The following is a 10022-nucleotide window of genomic DNA, read 5'->3' on the forward strand; positions in this document are numbered from 1 at the left end:
TATTCCCCCTTTCCTCTTTATATAATTGGTCATTTTGCCAGCTAATTAATGGTTCTTTGTTGCCAGCTTTTTTGATTAAGCTTTGTAGTCATTTGTTGTTACTGAGAGAATCTGTCTTTGTTACTTATTAAACCTTTTGTATCTTAGTGGCTTATGAGATAATATCGGCTTTTGAAGCTTGTTTACAATCTCAGCAAGCATTTCTTACCACTCACAATCGATTGTGCCCATATTCTTATCAAATTATAATGCATGAAAAATTAAAATCTTTCATTGCCTGCAAGAAAGGACTGAAAAGACCTATTCAGCCATAGCAGGCCGAACAGAAACAATTCATTATTAGTAACGGATAGCATTTATACAAAGGCATTTCTCCTTACAATTTGGTGTACATTTTGTCTTTACATGGAGCAGTCTATACAGCTTTACAAATGATTCAAGCTACTATTTGGAAAGAACCAAAAGGAGACTGAAGGAACCAAAGAAAAGAAAAATGCACATCATCATCACTCCATTAAAAGAACTTGTACAGATGGACTTTGCAATAAACACACATGGGATACTCAGAGACGATGCTTCTGTTCCTAAACATTGTTACCAGCATAACAATTTTCCAACTCTAGCATGTTTGCCCTCATAAAATGGAACATGAGCATACAATCTTTCTGGGTGAATCATCAATCTTCTTTTCTGTTGAGATAGAAAACCAAGCATAAGACTATAAGTCGATATATGAAATTTTAAGAAACTGCAAAACAACCCAGTCAATGTTATTTAGAAGGTTAACAATTAGCTAAAGTTCTAGTGAATACTATAAGAAAAGGTACAATATTATTATTGTATAGTGTCAGAGAGAATTGACCTTCAAGACAAAAAGCAATCCGATGGTAACTAATGGCTTCTGGAGTTTTGTGGAATTTATTAGAGTGAATAGTAGAAAGACACAAAAATGGCTAGGAGGATCTGTTAGTAATGAATAAAAGAAAAGGAAAAGATCGCCTCTGGTAGGTTGCGCATAACTCACACAGCATGCTCAATAATGAAGTTTAAACAACAGTTCTCATTTCCACATATTCCTCCCAACACACACACATGCGCGCAAAAGGAATTCGTTTTTAAAATAATTAAGCAAATAATGAAAATCCTCCATTTGCGGATTACAGATCATACCCATCAGAAAGACAACATTAGATGCCTATCCAAACACTGGTTACCACTTATAAGCAATTCCAAGTAGTGGGCTTAGCTACTAATACTACAAGTGCAGATCCATGTCAAACAGCTGACATCCTGATGTCCACTTTACTGAGCAAGCTAAGATTACATGCCAAGAAGGAAGTGCTATGGAACAACATAAGTCTACAACAAGAATCTTAAGACAAAGATAGAGAATACCTGTTTTAGTTTTTACAAGAGATGGCTGTACTACAACATGCATTATGATAACCCCACCTGCAACTTCACCAAAGGGTACTTTACACTGACCAACAGTCTTGCTGTTCTCCAACATTTTACCAGAGCTTATCAGTTTGACTTCATTCACTGCCTTTGGGATAATTGCCTTACCTAAGGAAGGGCAGAAAGAGCATTGAAGAAAATTAAAACAAAATGCTCAAAACTATTAGCCTTTATGCTACCTTCTGGGTCTATAAATGAAAAAAAAAAAAATGCTGAAGATTGTTGATAGATGTAGGCAACAAGACAATGGAGTAATAGTTGATGCATTCTTTAAGGATTTTAGATGATATTTCAAACAAAATCATCATCATCGTTCTCTCTGCAATTTATTTATTAAAAAAAAGTCACGATGAGAATTATCGATGCATCATTTCAATAGTAATCTATTCACAACAATAGCATGTATTTTACACAGCCATACTAGCTTTCTCTCCCAATATACATTCATAAGGACATCTTGCAATTCTTGTCAATTATTTTCATATTGATACCAAACGCATTTAACAATGAAGGTAGAACAACATAGAAAGATGATCTCCTATCATTCGTAGGCCATCCATAGCTATTTTAAGAAGCTAAAGACATCATTTTGTAGCAAAAGGTCAGAACCAAAGTTCCTAAAATCATACTACTCCAAAAATACTGTATTATCTTGTGTTGTGGTACAGAGTAATCATTTCTTTTGCATTCCATGGCTAACCCTATAGCTTTCTTCATTTCTCTTAACAATAAAATTAGGTTCAAACTCCAAACTGGATCACCCCCACTATTACCATATAGCAAAACATTTCTTCCACATTGAAGAGGGATTTGTCCATAAATCTTCGGAAAGAAAAAACAGCATATAAATTTCAATTACTAAACAAAACCAACAGCTAAAACTTCGTAAGCAATTTGAAAAGAAATGAAACAACTAAAAAGAGGAATAGCTGAAATAAACCTTTGGGCCAATCAGAGACGATTCTTTGCTTTAGCATATCCACCGTGGATGTGGCCGTACCGAAACGGCCCGATATCCGACCCGTCATAAAGCCTGAACTTTATATCCACCAAATCCTCCTCCGGCATTTCCGACCCACAACCGACCTGCTTCCACGTGTTCAATTATCTACAAACCGATTCACCACCTTCGGCTCATCAAATCAAATCCCGCCGCCTGAATTTCCACAAGTTAAAACTAAACTGAAAATTCAAGTAAGATCAAATTTAAATACGGCCCAAAAATAAAAAAAAGAAACTTGAGGGAATAAAAACAGAGGATCAAAATTCAACCTGAATTTTTGTGTAGTAGTTGGTTAATTGAAGCTCCCTCTTGAATTTTTATTTATTTTTAATACTTTTCTATGGCTGTTTTTAAAAGATTGGAGTTTGGTGAACTGAAGAAGACAATATAGTCTTTTACATCTCCTAAAAGCCCCAACCGCTCCACCAAACGAGGTCGTTTGGGTCGTGGTTCGTTGCGAAAGCGGTAGCCACGTCTTTGTCTTTACTCTTCTAGTACGCCGTCGTTTAGGTCTAGTTCCCCCTGACTCTTCGTTTTTGTCTACTTTTCGAGCGTGGAATAATTCAAAAATAATCCCAGCCGAAGAACGGAAAAAAAGCCATGAAAGTAGGAGAGGAAAAGGAGAAGAAGAAGAAGAAAAAGAGGAAGAGAAAAACAAAAAGATGATACAGATTGTTTGGCAAACTCCAGCTCATCCTGCTCATGAAGACGATTATATTTTTCACAACGGTAAATTTAATTTTCAAAAAAAAAGAAAAAAAAAGAAAGCAATTGATGTTAATAAGTAACCAAACAGAAGCTCAATCTTTTGACATGAATTTTGCAGGGAAGCGCCAAGTAAGACCGTACTACTTCGAGTGCGTATCTCATGTTAGTTTCTTTCTCTTTTATTTTTCTGATTTCTGTTGTTAACAAATCTTTTAACCCTAATTGTGCTTGTTTTTTCAGAAAGTACGGTTTTTTATGGTTGAGTTTGCGCAGGTTAATAAGCGATGGGAGGGAAAAACAATCGTGGATTTGTTCACTCAAGAATTTAGAGGGCGACCTAATGATTACTATGTATTTTCATTACTCTTTCCTTTTCCTTTTTGTTTTTGAGCTTAAACCTTAATGATATCATAGCCTCAATATTTGTTGGTTAATTTGTATTAATTGATAGTAGGTGATTGAAATGTGTTACAAGTTCAGCAAACTCCTTTATTGGGGTTTTCTCGTAGTCGCTTCCTTTACCTGTATCTATCTTTGCATATGTTTGAATATTCACCTTTTCAGTTATTTTGAGTGTTGTAGGTTAGTGCTGTCAAATGTGGACGTATACAAGTTGACGGAGAGAATATACCTGTTTCATGCATAGTTGATCGATGTCAGAAGATAAGCCACTTTGTACACAGGTTCATCACATTCACATTCAATGTTTCTCCATGGATTTCACTAAATCTCTAGGATAGCCTTTTTTTTTTTGGAATAATTTTTCACTTTTTTACATTTAACGAGCAATAATTCTTTTTTGGTTCACACATGCACTGATTGGAAAATCTTTTAATTTTTCAAATTTTAGTTTGACTTTTCTATAGTTTTTCGTTTGCTCTGTTTAAATTAGGTTCTTTTCTTTGCTTTATGATTTGTTTTGAAGTTATAAAACTTGTAATTGATGCAGCAAAGGTTGTAGGCATGAACCACCAGTGGGCTTGGGATGTTGCAATTCTTCAAGATGAACCTGATGTACTGACGGTTTGCAACCAGCATCTGTCCCTGAACGTCTTTGGAGAAGCGTATTTCTTTTGACATTATGAGTGTGTATGGTTGTCGGGGGTGTTTCAATAATATGCTTATTCATTGGATGATGAGAGTAGGAACCTTTCTCCACTCTACAATGTGTTGTCTGTAACACTGTGTCCTTTCTTTTTTGTGGCTTGTGGTGGAGTCTAATTCATTTCCTAGTGTTTTGTAGGTACATCCATTTGGTCAACATCGTAACAACACAGTTTTGGGCATTCTCCAAGCAGAGCATGGGTTGGCTTCTTTGTATCGTATCCAAACCTAGCTCCTAACGGAGCAAATATTTAACTGTTAATGAAGGCTACTTTCGTACTTTCCGTATGCAAATTAAATCTGTTTTCAGTTTTCTTTCTGGTAAAGTTCTAAAAGCAGGGTTTTCTGCTTTTCCCTTGACATAATCATGTTAGCCATTCATCGACTGGATCGTCTGGTCTCGGGGATGCTTGTCGTGGCCAAAAATCCAGCTAAAGCTGACATTTTTAGGCAACATGTAAGTCTTCCTTGATCTTTTCTTGTTTTTTGTTTTTTGAGTGAAAGAGAAGTAAAAGTAGAACAAATTTTTGGCAGTTTTGCTTAAAACTGTAACTTGGTGTTATAACTATGTTGGTAACAAGAAATACAGGACTGGCATAATTTTCCATTAGATATGCCTACCTGAAATCTTTTTAGCAGCATGGCTATATGTTGTTGCTGTATTCCATAATTTGGTAGAATGATATCTACGGACACCAGCTGTTCTATCTATCAAGGACAAAATTGCTCTGTTTTATCAATTATCAGTATGCTTGATATGGAATTTTAAGACTCTTTACCTACCAAATCAGTATGATTCTGTGCATATTTTTGTTTTTGTAAACTGAACTTTTTTTCATTTGAATCTGAATGTGATGGCTGCAGATTGAAGCTGGACTGGTGCAGAAACAGTGTGTTGCAAAGGTCATTGGAGTATTTCCTGAGGGTGAGGTATATAATATTGTTTAAGCTAGACGATTCATGTAATTTGTATTCAAATTTGATTCAGTGCATAGATGATCAGATAGTTAAGTCCTTAGGGGTTTTTGATCTTTTGATTACATTAGAATATCTGCCAATCTGTTGGCTGACCTTTTTTATGTCATGTTTTTTCCGTAAGGAAAAGTGACAAGGAGTAGCTTTTAATATACATATTTGTATTATGACAATATAGTTTTATACTGATCTTCTTTTCAGACTTAGATCGTCATCTATGGAATTTCATGACACGTTTAGTTCATGGAATACAATAAAGACAATAAAATAATTTTTCCAAGAAAATAAAATAAAATGAAAATAACTATTATGTTATTTAACTAGTAGAATAAAATTGTCTTAATTTTTGATTAACTAAAATAGCTTTGACATAATAAACAAATTGGTTATAGAAAAACAAAATTACTATTGATTATAATATATTATTTTTAATTTGAAATATTTATTTTTTTAATAATTTATAATTAAAACTTTAGTTTTTTTTCATTTTATAATAAAATATTAGTAATTTATAATTTTTTAAAATATAATTTTTAATTTTAATTTTAATTTCATTTTTATTTTTTCATCCTTTTTTTCTTTTCTTTACTCTTTTGTTGCTTAGGACGTAGAGATATGGCTGGCGCTCCATTGTACCGATCTGGCGCTCCCCATAGCCATAGCCGCCATCCTCCGGTGGAGGAAGATTTTAGAGAGTAGAGTGAGGCGGATGAGGGAAATAGAAAAAAAAAAGTTTTTATATGTTAGGGTTAGGTTTTATTATATATAGAATAGTTAAGGACATTTTTGTTCAAAAACTTTTGGTCTATCCTTAGTCACGCGGGATAGCTATTGCTGGGGGGTCGGTATAGCTATTCCGGCTTCTCCCAGAATGGCCATTCCGGGAACCAAACTCATGCATGCGAGGTGGGGACGATACCCCAGCCAAAAATGCAGTCAGTATCATCACTCCATTAAAAGAACTTGTACAGATGGACTTTGCAACAAACACACAAGGGATACCCAGAGACGATGTTCCTGCTCCTAAACATTGTTACCAGCATAACAATTTTCCAACTCTTAACATGTTTGCCTTCATAAAATGGAACATGAGCATACAATCTTTCTGGGTGAATCATCAATCTTCTTTTCTGTTCAGATAGAAAACCAAGCATAAGACTATAAGCTGATATATGAAATTTTAAGAAACTACAAAACAACCCAGTCAATGTTATTTAGATGGTTAACACTTAGCTAAAGTTAAGAAAAGGTACCCTATTCTTATTGTACAGAGTCAGAGACAATAGACCTTCAAGACAAAATGCAATCTGATGGTACCTAATGGCTTCTGGAGTTTTGTGGAATTTATCAGTGTGACTTGTAGAAAGATACAAAAATGGCTAGGAGGATCTCTTGGTAATGAATAAAGGAAAAGGAAAAGGAAAAGATGGCCTCTGGTAGGTTGCACATAACTCATGCATCATGCTCAATAATGAAGTCTAAACAACAGTCCTCACTTCCACATATTCCTCCTAACACACACACATATGCCCGCAAAAGGAATTAGTTTTTAAAATAATTAAGCAAATAATGAAACTCCTCCATCTGCGGAATAAACATCATACCCATCAGAAAGACAACATTAGATGCCCATCCAAACACTGATTACCACTTATAAGCAATTCCAAGTAGTGGGCTTATCTAATAACACTATAAGTGCAGATCCATGTCAAACAGCTGACATCCTGATGTCCACTTTACTGAGCAAGCTAAGCTTATATGTCAAGGAGGAAGTGATATTGGAACAACACAAGTCTATGATAAGAATCTTAAGACAAAGATAGAGAATACCTGTTTTAGTTTTTGAGAGAGATGGCTGTACTACAACATGCATTATGATAACCCCACCTCCAACTTCACCAAAGGGTACTTTACACTGACCAACAGTCTTGCTGTTCTCCAAAATTTTACCAGAGCTTATCAGTTTGACTTCATTCACTGCCTTTGGGATAATTGTCTTACCTAAGGAAGAGCAGAAAGAGCTTTGAAGAAAATTAAAACAAAATACTCGAAACTATTAGCCTTTATGCTACCTTCTGGGTCTATAAGTGAAAAAAAAAATGCTGAAGATTGTTGATAGATGTAGGCAACAAGACAATGGAGTAATAGTTGATGCATTCTTTAAGGATTTTAGATGATATTTCAAACAAAATCATCATCATCATCAATCTCTCTGCAATCTATTTATTAGTAAAAAAAAAAATGATGAAATTCTTATCAATGATCATTCACAACAATAACATGTATTTTACACAGCCATACTAGCCTTCTCTCCGAATATACATTCATAAGAACATCTTGCAATTCTTATAAATCATTTTCACATTGATACCAAGCGCATTTAACAATGAAGGTAGAACAACGTACAAAGATGATCTCCTTTCTTTCTTAGGCCATCCATAGCTATTTTATGAAGCTAAAGACATCATTTTGTAGCAAAAGGTCAGAACCAAAGTTCCTAAAATCATACTATTCCAAAAAACTATATTATCTTGTGTTGTGCTACAGAGTATTCATTTCTTTTGCATTCCATGACTAACCCTATAGCTTTCTTCATTTCTCTTAACAATAAAATTAGGTTCCAACCCCAAACTGGATCACTCCTACTATTACCATACAGCAAAACATTTCTTCCACATTTAAGAGGGATTTGTTCATAAATCTTTGGAAAGAAAAAACAGCATATAAATTTCAATTACTAAACAAAACCCAACAGCTAAAACTTCGTAAGCAATTTGAAAAGAAATGAAACAACTAAAAAGAGGAATAGCTGAAATAAACCTTTGGGCCAATCAGAGACGATTCTTTGCTTTAGCATATCCACCGTGGATGTGGCCGAGTACCGAAACGGCCCGATATCCGACCCGTCATAAAGCCTGAACTTTATATCCACCAAATCCTCCTCCGGCATTTCCGACCCACAACCGACCTGCTTCCACGTGTTCAATTATTCTACAAACCGATTCACCACCTTCGGCTCATCAAATCAAATCCCGCCGCCTGAATTTCCACAAGTTAAAACTAAACTGAAAATTCAAGTAAGATCAAATTTAAATACGGCCCAAAAATAAAAAAAAGAAACTTGAGGGAATAAAAACAGAGGATCAAAATTCAACCTGAATTTTTGTGTAGTAGTTGGTTAATATGAAGCTCCCTCTTGAAGATTTTTATTTATTTTTTAATACTTTTTCTATGGCTGTTTTTAAAAGATTGGAGTTTGGTGAACTGAAGAAGACAAATAAGTCTTTTAACATCTCCTAAAAGCCCCAACCGCTCCACCAAACGAGGTCGTTTGGGTCGTGGTTCGTTGCGAAAGCGGTAGCCACGTCTTTGTCTTTACTCTTCTAGTACGCCGTCGTTTAGGTCTAGTTCCCCCGACTCTTCGTTTTTGTCTACTTTTCGAGCGTGGAATAATTCAAAAATAATCCCAGCCGAAGAACGGAAAGAAAGCCATGAAAGTAGGAGAGGAAAAGGAGAAGAAGAAGAAGAAAAAGAGGAAGAGAAAAACAAAAAGAAGATACAGATTGTTTGGCAAACTCCAGCTCATCCTGCTCATGAAGACGATTATATTTTTCACAACGGTAAATTTAATTTTCAAAAAAAAAAGAAAAAAAAAGAAAGCAATTGATGTTAATAAGTAAACCAAACAGAAGCTCAATCTTTTGACATGAATTTTGCAGGGAAGCGCCAAGTAAGACCGTACTACTTCGAGTGCGTATCTCATGTTAGTTTCTTTCTCTTTTATTTTTCTGATTCTGTTGTTAACAAATCTTTTAAACCCTAATTGTGCTTGTTTTTTCAGAAAGTACGGTTTTTTATGGTTGAGTTTGCGCAGGTTAATGAGCGATGGGAGGGAAAAACAATCGTGGATTTGTTCACTCAAGAATTTAGAGGGCGACCTAATGATTACTATGTAATTTTCATTACTCTTTCCTTTTCCTTTTTGTTTTTGAGCTTAAATCCTTAATGATATCATAGCCTCAATATTTGTTGGTTAATTTGTATTAATTGATGAGTAGGTGATTGAAATGTGTTACAAGTTTCAAGCAAACTCCTTTATTGGGGTTTTCTCGTAGTCGCTTCCTTTACCTGTATCTATCTTTGCATATGTTTGAATATTCACCTTTTCAGTTATTTTGGAGTGTTGTAGGTTAGTGCTGTCAAATGTGGACGTATACAAGTTGACGGAGAGAATATACCTGTTTCATGCATAGTTGATCGATGTCAGAAGATAAGCCACTTTGTACACAGGTTCATCACATTCACATTCAATGTTTCTCCCATGGAATTTCACTAAATCTCTAGGATAGCCTTTTTTTTTTTGGGAATAATTTTTCACTTTTTTACATTTAACGAGCAATAATTCTTTTTTGGTTCACACATGCACTGATTGGAAAATCTTTTAATTTTTCAAATTTTAGTTTGACTTTTCTATAGTTTTTCGTTTGCTCTGTTTAAATTAGGTTCTTTTCTTTGCTTTATGATTTTGTTTTGAAGTTATAAAACTTGTAATTGATGCAGCAAAGGTTGTAGGCATGAACCACCAGTGATGGCTTGGGATGTTGCAATTCTTCAAGATGAACCTGATGTACTGACGGTTTGCAAACCAGCATCTGTCCCTGAACGTCTTTGGAGAAGCGTATTTCTTTTGACATTATGAGTATGTATGGTTGTCGGGGGTGTTTCAATAATATGCTTATTCATTGGATGATGAGAGTAGGAACCTTTCTCCACT

At 34.9% G+C, this 10022-nt stretch overlaps 4 protein-coding genes across 7 annotated transcripts in view; 2 read left to right on the forward strand and 2 right to left on the reverse strand.

The window, feature by feature from the left end:
* Window positions 1-291: 291 nt before the first annotated feature.
* Window positions 292-2719, reverse strand: LOC110418350 (membrane-anchored ubiquitin-fold protein 3-like). Its single transcript, XM_021431048.2, is given in 4 exon segments — window positions 292-690; window positions 1396-1566; window positions 2399-2454; window positions 2456-2719. Coding segments are annotated over 4 exon segments (354 nt in total). The 5' UTR covers window positions 2527-2719; the 3' UTR covers window positions 292-634.
* A 304-nt stretch (window positions 2720-3023) lies between these two features.
* On the forward strand, window positions 3024-5415 carry LOC110417993 (RNA pseudouridine synthase 7-like). Its single transcript, XM_021430605.2, has 8 exons — window positions 3024-3190; window positions 3288-3331; window positions 3443-3520; window positions 3752-3852; window positions 4119-4310; window positions 4413-4491; window positions 4648-4730; window positions 5138-5415. The coding sequence occupies exons 1-5, from the start codon at window positions 3124-3126 to the stop codon at window positions 4174-4176; spliced, it is 348 nt and encodes a 115-aa protein (XP_021286280.1). The 5' UTR covers window positions 3024-3123; the 3' UTR covers window positions 4177-4310; window positions 4413-4491; window positions 4648-4730; window positions 5138-5415.
* A 778-nt stretch (window positions 5416-6193) lies between these two features.
* The window catches only part of LOC110418349 (membrane-anchored ubiquitin-fold protein 3), a 4192-nt gene continuing 363 nt past the window's right edge, over window positions 6194-10022 (reverse strand). Inside the window, exons 1-4 of one of the 4 annotated variants that reach the window (XM_021431046.2) lie at window positions 8404-8526; window positions 8069-8287; window positions 7079-7249; window positions 6194-6378 (exon numbers count right to left, since the gene is read on the reverse strand). In XM_021431046.2, the coding sequence (XP_021286721.1) occupies window positions 6323-6378; window positions 7079-7249; window positions 8069-8198 (357 nt within the window). In that variant the 5' untranslated portion in view covers window positions 8199-8287; window positions 8404-8526 and the 3' untranslated portion in view covers window positions 6194-6322. Of the gene's footprint in view, window positions 6379-7078; window positions 7250-8068; window positions 8314-8403; window positions 8527-10022 lie in introns of those variants that run through there. The other 3 variants (XM_021431042.2, XM_021431043.2, XM_021431044.2) reach the window with 3 other exon arrangements.
* On the forward strand, window positions 8480-10000 carry LOC110417995 (RNA pseudouridine synthase 7-like). The gene is made up of 6 exons (XM_021430610.2): window positions 8480-8485; window positions 8610-8868; window positions 8968-9011; window positions 9123-9200; window positions 9438-9538; window positions 9809-10000. The coding sequence occupies exons 1-6, from the start codon at window positions 8480-8482 to the stop codon at window positions 9945-9947; spliced, it is 627 nt and encodes a 208-aa protein (XP_021286285.1). The 3' UTR covers window positions 9948-10000.

Source organism: Theobroma umbraticum, unplaced genomic scaffold (genome assembly GCF_002168275.2).
Source record: "Theobroma umbraticum cultivar Fairchild unplaced genomic scaffold, ASM216827v3 scaffold_50.0, whole genome shotgun sequence".
Lineage (NCBI taxonomy): Eukaryota > Viridiplantae > Streptophyta > Magnoliopsida > Malvales > Malvaceae > Theobroma > Theobroma umbraticum.

What these genes read in the sequence shown, in the direction of transcription:
- LOC110417993 (XM_021430605.2), top strand. Translation starts at nt 3,124, where the DNA reads ATGATACAGATTGTTTGGCAAACTCCAGCTCATCCTGCTCATGAAGAC. An exon ending in GGCGACCTAATGATTACTAT is followed by an intron (nt 3,521 to 3,751) that starts GTATTTTCATTA and finishes TGAGTGTTGTAG; the next exon opens with GTTAGTGCTGTCAAATGTGG. An exon ending in ATAAGCCACTTTGTACACAG is followed by an intron (nt 3,853 to 4,118) that starts GTTCATCACATT and finishes TAATTGATGCAG; the next exon opens with CAAAGGTTGTAGGCATGAAC.
- LOC110417995 (XM_021430610.2), top strand. An exon ending in ACTTCGAGTGCGTATCTCAT is followed by an intron (nt 9,012 to 9,122) that starts GTTAGTTTCTTT and finishes GAGTTTGCGCAG; the next exon opens with GTTAATGAGCGATGGGAGGG. An exon ending in GGCGACCTAATGATTACTAT is followed by an intron (nt 9,201 to 9,437) that starts GTAATTTTCATT and finishes GGAGTGTTGTAG; the next exon opens with GTTAGTGCTGTCAAATGTGG.